Source organism: Cylas formicarius, unplaced genomic scaffold (assembly GCF_029955315.1).
Source record: "Cylas formicarius isolate icCylForm1 unplaced genomic scaffold, icCylForm1.1 PGA_scaffold_7__23_contigs__length_41026272, whole genome shotgun sequence".
In the NCBI taxonomy this organism is placed as follows: Eukaryota; Metazoa; Arthropoda; class Insecta; order Coleoptera; family Brentidae; genus Cylas; species Cylas formicarius.
The window spans coordinates 32,029,440-32,046,048 of NW_026844352.1; the positions used below are offsets into that span (position 1 = coordinate 32,029,440).

Genomic DNA, 16,609 nt, shown 5'->3' on the forward strand with positions numbered 1-16,609 from the left:
ATTGATGGATGTGTATGGAGAAGGCGTGTTAACAGTACGTCAGTGCCAGAACTGGTTTGCAAAATTTCGATCCGGCAATTTTGATGTCGAAGATGCACCACGGTCTGGAAGGCCGGTCGAAGCTGACAAAGATGCGATAAAGGCATTAGTTGATGCAAATCGGCGAATAAACACACGAGAGATCGGTGAGAGATTAAATTTGTCGAATTCGACTGTTTATGGCCATTTGAAAGGCATGGGCTTAACCTCGAAGCTCGATGTGTGGGTGCCCCATGTCCTTACGGAGCGAAATTTGTATCGTCGCGTTGACGTGTGTGATTCGCTCCTCAAACGTCAAGAAAATGATCCATTTTTGAAGCGGATTATTACTGGGGACGAAAAATGGGTTGTATACAACAATGTTAAACGCAAGAGGCCATGGAGCAGAAAAGATGAACCGGCTCAAAGCGTGTCGAAAGCCAACATTCACCAAAAAAAGGTGATGCTCTCCGTTTGGTGGGATGTCAAAGGAATCGTTTTTTTTGAGCTTTTGCCGGACAATACAACGATTAATTCAGAAGTCTATTGTCATTAACTGGACAAATTGAATGATTCACTTAAAGAGAAGAGGCAAGAATTAATCAACAGGAAGGGTGTAGTGTTCCACCAGGATAATGCGAGACCTCACACAAGTTTGGTCACTCGCCAAAAACTTTTACAGCTTGAATGGGACATCCACCATATTCTCCAGATCTGGCGCCTTCCGACTACTATTTGTTCCGGTCCCTGCAAAATTTTTTGGATGGCAAAACCTTTACCTCAAATGAAGATGTCAAAAACCACCTGAACCAGTTTTTTGCCAGCAAGGACCAAAACTTTTATGAGAGGGGAATTATGTTACTGCCAGAAAGATGGCAAAAGGTGTTGGACCAGAATGGCCAATATATAATTTAATAAAATATTTATTCATTATGCGAAAACTGTCTTTCATGTTCCCCAAAAAAAACGAAATGACTTTCCGAACAACCCAATATTATGTACCAAATAAATAACCTAAATATTTTTTGCAGCGTATTTATTGAAATTAACAAGAAATGTTTGCCTTAAATATGGTCCGATAATTTGGCGACGTTATGTTATTTGATAGCTATCGCGATTGTCAGTCTGACAGTGATATGCTCAGATGCGGTCCTAGTTTCCTGTTGGGTCGGATAAGGTGACGAAAAAATAGATAAAATATCGATTCGGATTAGGGTAGGGTCCCAATTCACTAATTTTATTATATAATGTCACTAAAATAACACCCTTTTATATTGAAGCAACAAAGATGCGGGGAAGGAGATAAGTATTCGCGCCTCGTTTTCTTGAGTGAAGAAACTTATATATTATTCTATAAACTTTGGTAGTCGGTAATGGGCGTATGTCCTTGGTTGATCTGCCCACTTTAAGAAAAAGCAAAGAAGAAGAACTTTGGTATTTTTGAGTAACACATTTATAGTATATTATGCATGTGTGGTAAACGGCATTTAAGCTACGAGTTTATTAATAAACGAGCAACTTAAAAAGTTTACCAAACGTGTTGCATACTATACTTTTTCTACGACCGTTAGTTTTTAGATACATTTTTGCAAAACAACATTCATTGACATCACCGTCAGAATTGACAAATTCAAGCCGTGCGGAAAAGTCTCCGAAAACATCCGATTGCTCCCAAACCCGTGCGGTAATATCCCGGAAACGTCCGAAGTGACTCGGATCCATGGAAAACGAAATTAGTAAAATGACAATTTCCGTACGCTAGATTGGTGTATGATTATGATAGATTATGATCGTGGTGAAAAAGTCACTTCACGCCACAACCCACCTGAAAAGGCAAATCGAAGCTGACGTGAAAATTTCGGCTCTAATATTTATGGATAAACAGTTGCTTCTCTCGAATCATTGCAAAATAAATAAATAAAACACGGACGCTGACGTTTATAATAACAGTTTATTTCCAATAATACAAATAGCAAAAACCTATAAAAATTGTTTAATAAAAATATATTTGGATGTTTTATTAACAATAAATTAAAATCCTGTTCTTTTCCGCTTATTTATAGGGCTAATTATGAACAATAAAATATACCTAGTATACACTTAATAATTAATAGAAACATTTATCAAAAATAAACGATAGATTTTGGTAGGCCGTTTCACTACTATATAGTTTACTACGCCATATGACGCCACATCAAACGATAGCGTTGCAGTCACAACGCTTTTATATATCAAGCAATGATTGTCTTTAATATTCGTTAACTAAACAATCAAAGACAATATATTCAAAGGATATCATAAAAATTTTCAAGTACCCGATTCTAGAATTTATTCATATTGCCTTAAGATTTTTGATTTTTTACATTTCCAGCGTTTTTATCGTATCCTTTTGGTGATTTTGCATTATGTGATTTGTTTTTCTTTTACGCTGTTGATAGTTGGAAACTTCTAGCATAAACTAGAATCAGGGACATATCCAACTTATTTAAAATTCATTTGTTTGTGTTGGGTGTTGGTTTATAAAGTTTTATAAAGTCACAGACTCGCTTTTACGGCCGCTTTAAAAACGGACAACATTATAGACCGCAGAGCGAACTAAGCAACCAGTAATATTGTTACATAACACGCTAGACCGCAGTAATATCGACGAGAAAAGCGGAAAATTGAAACATTGAAAACTAAACGGTTATGTATAGCTACTCGCGTAAAGAAAAACGTGCGCATCCGAAATGGTAATAGTTCGTTCTCTGCGCAACTGGACTCGGCGCGATCACCTAAACCGTTATTCTCTGAACGTAGACTGTGACGGCATCGTGCGGGGGCTCGGGCTCGAACACCACCTCGCCATTGTCCACATAATCAGCGTATTTCAACGTGTAAACTAACTCGAAGCCCAACTTTTTAAGCGCGAGCGCTGTAAAGTGGCTCGTGCAATCTACTGTCATGAAGCCGCATCCCAAATTTTTCGCCAGTTCCCTGCAAAAATTAATCTCACTTCAGGTATCGTTTTACCCGGTTCCGACAAATAGAGGCGATTGTTGCTGCGCGACTGTTTGCGATGTTTTCGTCTCTGCGCTAAAAGCCACTTAAAACGAAAACGCTGATTCTGGCGCCCGAAGCCCATCGTTATTAACGACGTCGTGATAAAAACTGGGTAAGCGATTGATTGCACCGTGTTAAATCACTGCTGGCTGCGAGCCAATTTTGCTCGTGTGCGGTAGTAAAAACATTCAATTAAACCGACCGTTCTACGGAAACAAACGGGATGAATGGTTTTATTATACGGAATTGATTTTGGGCGGTTCAAGGTCGGGGGAAAGAAAAGCGATTCATCGGAGAACGGAAGGACGGGATGAAAATTGTATATACGATATGAGAAATATCAAAGGGGCTGCGGTGGACAGCTAGAACTCTATCGAAGTTGGCGCGGATCGGCAATACTCACTGTCGCACATCGACGTACGGGAATTAAATGGGATTAAAAGCTTTACGTATTAGAGGCATGTGCCTTGGTCATTGTGATGTACCGCACCGTGTCGAGTATGCTTTGTACTTTGGTTTATCGATATCGATTGAAGCAATTATATTACGGTTGGGCGAACGTGAGATTTCGCGCGCCCGGGTTGCCTGTTTATCCCGCCTGTTTGGCGCGGGTCGATCTGGAACAATCGGCAGCAGCCGGCGGTAAGATTTTCAGGGGCAATTCCCGGGGATTATCAGGAGCGCGTAATCGATATACGCGGCCGTCCTGGGAGCGGATGGACCGCATCGCAAAAATTTAATTATTATTACCTAGTTTTGTTCATCAGCTCCCTGGCGATGCCCTGCCCTCTGTAGGTCCCATTGACGGAAATGATTTTGGTTGTGATCGCCCTCTTCGCGTCGGGGAATTTCGAGAAAACATCCGACTCGACAGCGACGCGTCCCAACAGTTTGGCGATCTTGCGGAATTTCTCATCCTTGACCTCGTCTTCTTCTTCGTCGATGTAACCTGTGTCCGAAACTATAAATTAAAGAGACCGACGACCTACTACATCGTACCCTTCTCCAATATCCCATTGAGACACACGCCGATTATGCGGCCGTTGTGCACTGCCTTTAGGGTGACCTCTTTGTCGATGTCCTTTAACGCGAAATCTTCCAGGTCGTAGCATCTGGGCCTCTCTTCGCTGATTAGGCCTAAAAGGCAAAACCGTCGAATGTTACGAGCAAACTGGCGCCATCCTCTAAGTTTTACCTAAATATTTGTTGAGGGGCTCGTCTTTGAAGAAGAAGGTCTGCAAGAAATTTAGTATGTCGTCCTTGTCTTCGACCGTGGCTATCTGAATTTCGTAATCATCCGGACTGACCGGCGTGGTGGGGGTAGGAGGACTGGCCATGTCCATCGACTGCAGAAAGAATTTGTATCAATTAAACCACTTCTAAAGTGCCCGTCGGGGAAAAAGAAGAATCTGCCTATGACAAATTCAGTGCCCTGTCGTTTAAAAATTTAGGCATAAACATTGATTCCTGAAAATTTTTAGTATCGTTTTAAATGTACGACAATACGAAATAACGACGACAGTGCGTTATCCGCAGTTACCGAGCCGACGGAAGTGACTAGAAAAATGCGTATAGGCTTCATGTCGTTACGATTAATGCCAATGCCAATCGCATGGAAGGGCGATTATCGCGTTTATTACCGAAAAAAATCACTATCGGTGCATCTGATAGTGCATAGGTGAGTTGAGACTACGCATCTCGCCCCGACCAGAAAATTTTGTCTGGCAATCGGGTCGATTTTATTTGTTATTACCATATCCTGGAACTTATGTAGCAAATATGGAAAAAAAATTGAGAAACTCCATTCAACATGCGCATACTTGAAAAGTTTTTAACCAATGACTTTGCTGCATTCAACCAACATAACTCCTGTCAAATCGTCAGTTTGGCAGTATTTTCTGAAAATATGCCTCGATCTCGGTAAACGTTCTGGGAAAACAAATTAAGTGTTAAATGGCGCAAAGTGAAATGTAGACGCATGCGCAGAAAAACATTTAACTCTACGAGAATAATAACGCCGCCTGCGGCGCATCAATTTTTACAATTATAGCGCCACTATATTATCTAATAGCTATACGGTTATTACGTAATGTCTGGGTGCACCTTTATTACACCCCCCGAAAAATTTCGAAATGACATACGTTACATACAGCATTGTAAGTCGGACCCTACCTTTCTTCGTCGTTCAGGCGCAAAAGGTGAAGTGACATTTGATTCGGTTCGGTTCCGTTCAACAGGCATTTTTTTTGTATAGTGTTATATTTTTGGAGGTCTGTGGTTTTCGGTGTTCTCACAGTTACGTAAGCGATCGATTTTGGTCGTTCTGGTATTATTCGAACGGGGAAGGTCAATATCAAGGTCGCGAGTACCGCAGCCGCTGCCGTACATAACCGGTATTAAATAATAATACGAATTCGACACGGTCGGCTTTCGTAACAACATCGCAGCGGGCCGGTAATTGACAGGTTTCTGGAACCAATCACGGATTACCGGGAAACGTTTATGCAGCTTTCGAATCGCAGGAAAAAATAGCAAAGTAAATGACAGTTTTTTAAAAAAGCTGCCATGTGACTGTTCATTTGTAAATCTTAGTATTTTGTGATAAATTGACGGTTATCGATTTTATTGCCAGCACTGGTACCGTTTAATGTACACCGTGGGCCAAATAAAACGATCTCGGAACCCCTAGGAAATACGAAAAAAAATTTCGTACAAAAGTTACTTGGACAATGGAACACCCTATATATATATCGACATTTTTGGAATGCTTGGTTAAAATAAACATCACTTTTTTAAGGAGTTCCTATTCAAATTTTGTATAGTTTCGGCAGAAATTGAGCTCATGTGTTTTTTCTTTATATTTCGATTGACAGATGCGCGTCACCTTATACAGGGCGTCCCAAATAGGTGGTGCCGTTTTGGCGAATTCAATTAACAAAGATTAACAAGATTTTCAAATGGACCACCCTATATTTTGATTTAGATATAAGAGGGCCTATATTTAATTTTGAGGTTAGAATTTAATGTTGAAAGTGTTAATACTTATCGACGTCTGCATGTAAAATAACGATTGCATGGGATAGGGATATTATTGTAGCGGATGTGATTGCGCTAGACAATTCAATCACGTCCCTGCTTGACTATTAAATAGGTAGAGATAAATATCGCTAAACACGCACCTAATAGTATTGGACGCTTCAAGAATTTTGAGCCATTTGAATCGTTCCACGAAATATTTTGAAATTGTGAGTTACGGAAGCCATTTTTTAAATCGCATTAGGTTTTTAGGTTCATGAATCATTATGCCCACAGAATTGCTGTTCTGAGCGATTTCATTTTGTGTCACTCCGTTGTTACACCCCGTATATATTTGGTTTATCTGGTTAATTCGATTTGCATGCCCGCCCCCTTTTCCGACCATCAGCTGTCTTGTCTGGATAGTTTCCAGCAGTTCGAAATTGCGTCTAAAAATAGGGGCGAGCATTTTTTAAACCGCGATTATGTTTTGTTTTTTACGCAAATATCACGTTGCGATGTTTCCGCGCGTCCGCGTCGTAAGGCCTCCGCTAGCGTCTCAACGCAAACGTAGCGTCCGCGCGAACTTTTCTCACGAGGGAGCCGGTCTACGGATATTATAATAAAATCGATTGTTTGATCCTTTCGCTCATTTAAATGACAATTACGCGAATAGTTTATAATTATTTATGCTAATGTCATAATATATTATTTATATCCTCCATAAAGCATCGCCGTATTGACACTAGCTGGAAATTTCAAATTTCAAAATTAAGTGTTTGACGACAACTTTTAATTCTAAAATATACTCATATTTTTTTTAATCCACTAAAAAAATTAACAAATCTTTGGCAACTCTCTTCACGATTTCATTTTTAAGTTCACTTTTAAATAATATGATGAACACTTTGTTCAAGTGGCAACAAGAAATTAGCTATATTTACTTGCGGAATATTTTATTACACGTAATTTTGGATCTTCCCGTCAAATTGTAATAATTTATGCTTCATTATTTTGAGTACTTTACAACTTCGTTATATATGCAAAAGCGCAACAGGGGATGACCCACCAATAATTTATTTATATTATATTCGATAATTCGGTGTTATAGCAGAATTTATTCACAACCGCCAGGAGCTTCTGTTAAATTAAATAAATAAAATATCAGAATAAAACTTTTGCATTGACTATTTTTTCATGAAACCTATAATAAAGCTTATCGATGTTCATTACCTGTAGTACCTATTAAACATGTTATATTGTTTTAAAACGAGACTTTAACACTTACGAAGCCAATTAAATTATCACAATGGACAAAAATATTTCCGTAACGGACTTTACCTGGTACCGCGTGAACTTGAACTTTTCGAGGTGGGCCCTCTGCCCCGGGTCTCGGGACGTTTTCACCGACATCCCTACGTCAAGGAGACGATACCGAATACAAACACTGCGACCACCCCGTTTGGAAATCGGCGGCGACGACGACGTCGAGAAGCCTTAATCGCGCGCAAACGTCCCAGCGATTGGGGTTTTTTGGTTTCCGGCTCTGCGGTGCGCCTCACGTCAGCCAAACTAAACGGCGATCGTACTTTTCCGTCGAATTTATATTATAACGTACGCCGCTGTTGTTTGCAGGACGCGCGCGCTCGCACGCCATACCGGCCGGAAATCTTCGCCCCCTCCGCCCCTCGCAAGGTTTTTTTTCGAAAAAATCACGCGGCGAGGGGCCGCGCATGTCCTTGATCGGTGGTGGCGGAGATTTCGTTTCCAACCCATATGAATACTATACCGTCGGGTCTTGTGTTAATATTTTGATTCCTAATGTCTAATGGTGGATTAACAGCATTAGAGTTCCACGCTCCTTTGATGAATCCAGATAGACATGCAACTCCCCTAAACCATTAACATTACACGAAAAATAATTTTTGGATTATTTGATCCTTTCTGTACAAGAAGTCGAAAATGCTAAACTTGCGTGCATATAAGTCGGCCCATTGTGAACTTTTGACTTCAATTTCATTTTTTTAGAAACTAATCAAATGAAAAAAAATTGCCGTTTGAAAGACAATTTAATATCCTTAATACGAGTTTAAATTAATAATAATAATAATAATCAACTTTATTTCACATTGTGTCATAAATACATTACCTAAACATAATGTACCAAACACAAAGGAAATCGGCGTCAAAAAAGGAAAAAGCACCAGATATTGTTACAAATTTCAATTACATCGTATTTACAATTATTTAAATTTTACAGAAAAAAATCTTCTATGGAGTAAGGTTCTAACTCTATCAATAACTTTTTTATTGTATATTTAAAGATTTTTAGAGTTGCAATTGTTTTTACCTCATTTGGTAATTTATTATACAATCTCGGGCACATATAATAAGGACTCCTTTCAGTTAAGGTTAAACGGTGAATAGGGTAATTTACATTTAGGGTTGTGGTATTATATCTATGAAATATCTGTGGTTCGAAGTCCTTTCGATTTTTAAAGAAGAATATCAATGCTTCATAATTATATAAAGCATATACAGTAAAAATACCTTCAGTCTTGAACACCCCTCTACAGCTCTCTCTAAATTGCATTTTTTTGACAGTCCGAAGAGTTCTCTTTTGAACCACGAAAATTTTCTGTAGTTGACCACTACCCCCCCAAAAGATAATTCCATACCTCATGCGCGACTGAAAGTTTGCAAAGTACATAATTTTTAAAGTTTCCTTATTCATATAATTTGCAACAACTCGAATTCCATAACAAATTGAATTTAATTTATTTAGCAGATAATCAATATGTTCAGACCAATCAAGAAATTCGTCAATTTGTAAACCTAAGAATTTAGTATTATTTACAATAGTAATATTTTCTTTACCTAACCGTATTCTTAATGGTATTTCAACTCTACATAATTTAGTTCTAAACATAATTAACTTCGTTTTCTCTTTGTTTAATATCAATTTATTTCCTAGAAACCAGTCATGTGCCCTTGTAAAAATATCGTTGCCTTTATCACTAACTTCAGTGAGATTATTTCCACCTAGAAGCAGGTTGGTATCATCCGCATAGCATATTATGCTCTCTTCTTCTGACTGTGTTACTAAATACAAGTCATTCACAAAAATAATAAATAAAATTGGACCAAGAATACTACCTTGTGCTATTTTCCTTAATATCCGAAAAATAACTAGTGCCATTTTGGGTTATTCTTACTTGTTGCTTCCTTCCTATGATTCAAACAATTTTAGAACATTACCTCTTACACCATATAAATCCAATTTTTTGAGCAATAAGTCCCTGTCTATACAGTCGTATGCTCTAGAAAGATCTAAGCACGTACCTAAAGCTATTCTTTCGCCCTCCAAGTGTTTTAAAATTGTTTTTATAAACTGAAATATAGCGGTTTCTGTTGATTTATTAGCTACATAATCATGCTGATAATTGTTGAACATTTTATATTTATTAAAAAACTCTAGGAGTCTTTTGCAAATAGCCATCTCAAATATTTTAGAAAACCCGGGCAAAAGGCTAATTGGTCTATAATTGGTAATTATTTCCGGATCTCCCTTTTTATAGATCGGTTTTATTAATGCTGTTTTAAGTTGGTCTGGGAATACGCCATTTTCAAATGATTCATTAATCAAAAGACAGGTACAACGTTCAACAGATATTCATTAAAATCATTTGACATTTGATTAGGATCCTCACTCATACCAATGTCAGCCCCTAAACTGTTTCCACCCAAAATCTCATTGCATATTGACCACATGCATTTGGTTATATTATCAGAAAGCTTTGATTAAAATTTATTTCTGCTTTTTAAGTGGAACATAGTAAAATGACTGCACGAGTAAAATTAACTTCTTTTTTGTTACTAAAAACAAATAGGGTTATTGATAATCATCAACTCAACATTTATTTTTTAATAATGGGTATAACCCCATCTTGCCCTAATAACATCGCTTACTCGATTAGGCACTTTTCCTCTACTACAAAAGTAAGCTCTGGGGTACGAAGTCTAGCTCGATTTCTCCGTTTTAGCTTATCCCATAAATCCTCGATCGGATTGAGTTCGGGACTGCATGCTGGCCACTCTATAACTCGAAAACCGACTTCTGTAATGTAACCTTGCACGATCCTTGCGATGTGCGGCCTAGCATTGTCATGCATAAAAATGAATTCTTCCCCATTGTAGTCCTAGCCCCTGTTAAATCTCCTTCCCCTTGACCACGGCCTCCCCTACGGATGAATACGGGATCGATTCGAGCGCCCATATTGCACCCCATATCACGCAGGAACCACCTCCGCTCTGTTCTTCATTGCAGTATTCTGCAAATCGCTCTTCTAGTCTACACTGCGGTACACTTTTTTTCGTCGGTCACTACCAAAAAGGCACATTCTGGTCTCATCTGAGAGCAGAACAGGCCCCCTTTGATCCAATGTCCAATTCAGATGATGCACTGCAAAGCGTGGGCGTGCATGTCGATTATCTGGAGTAAGTTTTGGACCAATTGCAGTTGTTTTTGGGGTCAGATTATTTTCCTTCAGTATTCTTCTCACTGTCCACTTATTATTGTTGACACAATAAAACGGTCACCACGAGCCGTAGTAATTCGCATTTTGCCTGTTCCAGGGCGCCTATCAAAGTATCCAGTCTCCTCATACCGGTGGCGTACGCGTGCCCTGCGAACTGCAACGCGTCCCTTCTCAACATTTTTCATGGTGCGGCTTAAAGTTCTTCTATTATCGATATTGGGTGTTGAAATTCTAAGAAAAAACTTTTGTGTTATAATAATTTTTATCCCCTCTATTGGTATTTCATTGACACTACTTTCAAGCAACAAAAGGCAAAGGAAAAAAGTATGCACCACGGCTTTTTTCCTAAAATAAAAATTGTTTTTGAATTCCCATTCAATTTTTTTTCAAAGAAATAAAAGACCAATTTGGTGTTTCTCAAAATTATCAAAATTATGACAAAAATGTTAAACTGTACAAAACTTAAAGTTTAAAATTATTTAACAAAAAATAAAATTAGTCAAAGTCAAATTCGTAAACCGTGTTCAAAGTGTGAACCGTATTCTTCTATACAAAAAAATTCTTACATGTATTAGTTTAGAAAAAAGCAGTGGCCCTCCATTTTTTCTGAAAAAAAGTTCCATAGAAATTTAGACGTCACTGGTAAATTTTTAAAAAAAAATTTTCCATCGAAAGCAGTACACAAATGAAACATCTAGAGTGGAAAGCAAGCATTTTTGGACATATGTTTATAATAGGAAACTAAAAACTAAACTAAAATTTTGGTACATTACACTCTGTATGTCTAGCAGCTATATGGTTTATTAGTTTTGCAAAATATTCAAAGGTCAGGCTGAAATAACGAGCCCAAAAAGGACGATGACGATAAGGTTTTTACTTATAATTATTTTAATTTCACAGCTTTTAAGATGTCATTAATTGTCGTATCCTTCTCAACCATGTAGTTTTTAGATAATCTAGTGGCCCTCCTACGGTAAAAATTGTTGCGCCGCATTCGGCATTAATATTTTCGTAGAGAAAGTAATGATTTTCCACGCATGCCTCTACATTTCCCTCACTAAACTGCCCTTAATTCGTTTTCCCAGAATACTTAACAAGAACTAGGAATATGCCTAGTTCCTCGTCTTTTTTTCCTTAGACGGGTAGCTATGTGTTTGCATCCGTCAATTCCATAGTCGCCTTGGTTGGCCGATTTACAACAACTTAACTGACTTAGGCATCGGAAGGGATGTTTGCTCAGCAAAAATTTACCGTCGTTTTCAACTTTATAGCCACTGTCACGACAATTGCTACACTAATCCGTTAATTGACGCCAAACAAAATGCGCTGCTCTGTATAAGTAATAAGGTTCCCATGCATTTAGCCAATTGCGTATTTTCGCGTATACATATAATAATGGCGTTCTCTGCGTTAATATTTAAAGTTGACGGAAAATACAGACGACATTAAATCCAAATTAGACGAAGCTATCCATTTATTTTAATTTCTCAATTAATGTTATCATTATGAACTAAAATTTCCGTCGACTCCACGTCAGCTCACCGTCACTTCCTTGCACTGTGTAAACAGCAACGCTAGAGAAATTTTGCTGAAAATTTGCTTTCAACTTATCAATTTGTTAGAGCTTGTGGTGTACACAGCTAATCTAACAATTTTTTTTTACATTTTTTAAATTTGGGGCTGTTTCGAGATATCTGCAGCAATTTTTTAAAATAGTTTTTTTTTCGAATAAAACGCAGTGCTTGGATTAGAGAAAAAACTGTTTTGTTAATTGAAAATTTTAAACCGCATCCAGTAATATGTTATGTACAAAGGTTTTAAAAATGGAGTGAAAAAACAAGGCGCATTTCCAAAATTATAAGAACTATTTGACACTTAATTTTATATGGACTGCTTAGAGAAGAGAACCTAATTGAATTTTACATACAATTGTAAATAGATCTAAATTTTCACCTTTAAGTGAAACAAATTAGTGCTTATAGTCTTTTCGACTTATTTTAGCTTTCTTATCTTATCTTATCAATAAGTCGACTTTTTTTCTAAAGTCTGGCTACACATCTGTGAGCTAACGAACTTGCTGGAGTAATTTGCCGCCCTAAATTTTAGAACAATTTAAGTGTAGATCGCTCGAATTTGATGGGAAACGTCGGTAGGCGATAAATTTCGACAACTGAAAAAAGTTAAATTTCATATTGAATATAATATTCGTTTGTAAGAGTAAGAACATAAAATGTCGGTCCGGCTGAGCTGAGAAATGAGACAATGAGAGGCGGACACCACCTGTTTTCAATCTAAATGTTAGATGTATGAGGCAAAAACGATAAAAAAAGTACACGTTTTTTCCCCGAGACAATAACCATAATAATGAGCTCGCGCGTAAATAAATTGTCGTTAATTGATATATATCGTACCTGTGCGGCAAAATAAGGGAGTGTCCAAAGTGAGAAAAAAAATAAGGAAAAGGGTACGACCGAGAGACTTCAAATATAAATGTAAATCGGCGTCATTTGATAATGTCATAAAGGGAAAGCAAATTATGGGTGACAGTTAAAAATGGAATCGATGAAATATTTGTTTTTGACATTATAAACGACTCTAGTTGTTCAACCGGACCGCACAGTACACTATGGTAATTTTTTAATCGGTCGGTTAATTTACATTTTTAATTAAATGTGTTATTTATATGCAAAGTGGGCATTGTAAACCGTGTAGTTGATAGTTATTTGCAGAGCCACCATATTTAGAATACAAGTTTTAGGTGAAAAACCTACCAAGCTTTCTGGGAGTTTAAGTTTCAACACATACAAATGACGGTTAAAACTTTAGAAGCAAAAATAACTTCAAACTTGGTTTTTTTCATAATTTTGTCAACTCCTACCACGTTTTTACTTTTGATAGCTGGGAAGGTTGTCCTTACCAGTGTTGGGACTGGTTAATTGATCACTTCTGAGTTGACTAGTCAAAAATGTTTTAAATAACATCTTCCAATTGTAGAGTGTTATTTAATAATAATATGTATTTTATAAAATATTATTATGCGTTTGTGATGTCCAATTTACCTATAACTCTCTTCAAGGAATATCCGAATACGATACTTAGCGATTTAGGAAGTTCCAATAATATCGACTCCATTTGGTTCCGAGAACGACGCGACGGCGACGTAACGCACAATATAAATAAATAAATAAATATAAATTTTATGATATTTTTAAAATTATTTCGGTCCATTGACCAGTCAATTGACACAAAAAAAAAATTTGACCGGTCAATTCCACAACTTTACTGATATTACTGATCATTGTACCGCGCATTTCTCACAGTATTTGAAAAAATCTCTTTACTTATCCTTTGCATTGGCGAAATATTAAGCTAACAGCACGAAAAATGCTTGAGGCGCAAGAAAACTTTAAGCATTTTTAAGCTCGAAATTTTGCAATTTTATATAAATTTCAAAAATTAAAAAACTCTAAAATTGTTGTAAACTAATCTTCAAAAGTTGCTCTTGTGGAATGCACTAAAATTCCTATGTTAAAAAATATTTGTACTAATCAGTACAAAGTGAATCTGCGGAAAAGCAAGACCTAAAAGATAAAAAAAAAACACATACACGCAGAGCTTTTGTTTAACCTTTATTTAATAAAAAGATGCTTGACTTTAAAGGAAAACTTATTTTACTGTTCATCAAGTATTGGACTTCTCTGACATGGACACTAGCCCGTTATTATATTAATCTACTAAAGACATTAATAATTGCCGTTGAATAAATAAATTACGATAAATTCATGCCAGAGTTTGTTGACATTATAAGTAACAGCGGAAGTTTAAAAAATAAAATCAATAAAATCGTACCCGTGTTAAATTCTTCATTTATGTTATGTTATTCAACCCTCAGCATAAAAAATCTCTAATATCGATATTCAATCTGCGCATGAGCGCGATCATTGACAATTGACAATTGACAATTTTGCCTGAATATTTTGCGACAGCCGTTTTCGAACTATGCACATGTTCTATGACAAAGCTCATAACCGACTGAAGTGTGACAATTTTACCGTCCTTACGGCCTGTATTTTCAATTTATTTGGTTTTCACTCATCTTTTTTAATTTTTGATGGATCGATAGGCTCGAGTTTGTTGCTGACGAAATACGATGATACATTTCGCGATGATCCTTCAGAAGGTGCGTATATTCCGCGATCACTCAGACTGTAGATGAGACGCAGGGACGTATCGAGCACACGAAACGGTTTAAGAAAATAATTCCATGTCCAATTTAAAACATATTATATTGCGGCCGTACCGCGAAAAAAATTCACATTCCACCCGCTAACCCGCATTGTTTCCAGTTAACATTTAACGAGATTTAGGTATATTTTAAGAAAATACTGCCGTAAAAATATCGCATCCAAACTCATTGACGATCTGTCAACGACCATGTTTGGTTATTCAATGCCGCATTGCAGTCATTGGTTAAAAACAACATTTATTTTCATAGTTGTTTCATAAGTTCCTGTATTATCGGCATAGGCAGAGCCTCTATATCTCTAGTAGCTATATAATATAGCCGATAAACATTCATTTGACAAAGACTAAAAGTCTATATGCTTATTCTTATATGGATCGTAAATTCCACACCTTAAAAATCTACATAAATAAAAGTATTCATCGCCTTAACAACCACGTAAAAATATAATATTTGGGGCTCAATCACTTACTGAATTATTTTTTGTACAATAACAATGATAAAATGAACGTTGCAATAAAAATGACGACGGTTTACTTATTTTATTTACCTTGAGATTCTATATAATAATGTTCTATTTACTTATCCGTCTGCGTTAGAAAGAATCACCCATAAGAAAAAATGCACTGACACCGAGTGTAAGGACTCTGTCACATTAAACCAATCATCGTATCTCAAATTATACGAGTAATGGAGCCCTTCCACGCAAAATATCACTTTACGACGTACTCTGATTGTAAAGTGACCCTCCATCCCGTGTAACTAGATATTTCCTCCGAAACCGATATAGGACTTTCACGTCGTGCTAGATTTTATAACATCCAAATCGAAAATTTCTAATTAAGAGTTTTCGAACTTACCGAAAATACCTGGAATCCTCAGTTTTCTTACCGTGCGGCTCTCGATGTACACGGTGGTTAATTTCGTCCGTTAGGCTTCGAACTATAACAATAATAATTAACTACTATACGGCATTTATCGTTCCTGTTTGTTATTAAGTCGTTATCGGCCGTGTTTCTGGCATATTAAAGGCCGAACCATTATCGCGATAGCTTCTGTGAACGTTTGCCGAGGCCGGTGGCGAAAAAAATACGTTTGCTTAGGTTATACCGGCTGCTTCGATGTTTTGGAATATCTATATACAAAACTTCTGCATTGTTTTAAAAGGAAATAGTATCAGGAACCTTATTAGCAAATTAAACGCAAACTAATACCTACGCAGTGCCTATCTATGCCATGGATGTTTGGTTCGTTTTGGATCGTTGTTGATACGATTATTGAATTGAAAGCGACTGGAGATTTTTCCACCAGTGAGGAAACCATATCGACAATATAGTGGCCCTAATACGATAAAAATTGATGCGCTGCAGGCTGCATTGCCTGAAATGCCTCTGCATTTCACCGAGTAACTTGCACTTTTCGTCATTTTCTTTCTAAACAGCGATTTCCACACATTTCATTCGTTTTCCTAGAACATTTTACAAGATCCGGCATATTTTGATAAAGTACTGGCGTATGTTTCAGGAACCATGTTGGTTGTTGAGTGTCGTAAGGTCATTGGTTAAGAACGAGGTCCTAAATCCCGCGCATGCGCTTGTCGAATAGACCTTTTCAATTTTTTTTTTCGTAGTTGATTCATAAGCTCCTGTATTATCAGCATAGGCAGGGCTTCTTATATATTTAATATAAATAAATGCGAATCTTTGGACATCCGGTATTGCATAAGCGAGTCTTTTTTTTCGTTTTAAACTCG

The 16,609-nt window shown here is 37.1% G+C and overlaps 1 protein-coding gene across 2 annotated transcripts; it reads right to left on the reverse strand.

Annotated features, from left to right (window-relative positions):
• Nucleotides 1-1,950: 1,950 nt before the first annotated feature.
• On the reverse strand, nt 1,951-15,867 carry LOC132704971 (arylalkylamine N-acetyltransferase 1-like). 2 transcript variants are annotated; one of them, XM_060675335.1, is made up of 5 exons: nt 15,717-15,867; nt 4,256-4,406; nt 4,060-4,197; nt 3,811-4,009; nt 1,951-2,994 (listed from the first exon to the last, which is right to left on the reverse strand). In XM_060675335.1, the coding sequence occupies exons 2-5, from the start codon at nt 4,401-4,403 to the stop codon at nt 2,793-2,795; spliced, it is 687 nt and encodes a 228-aa protein (XP_060531318.1). In that variant the 5' UTR covers nt 4,404-4,406; nt 15,717-15,867; the 3' UTR covers nt 1,951-2,792. The 2 variants fall into 2 exon arrangements, with proteins under 2 accessions (XP_060531318.1, XP_060531317.1); XM_060675334.1 differs by lacking the exon at nt 15,717-15,867 and adding an exon at nt 7,417-7,665.
• Nucleotides 15,868-16,609: the final 742 nt, after the last annotated feature.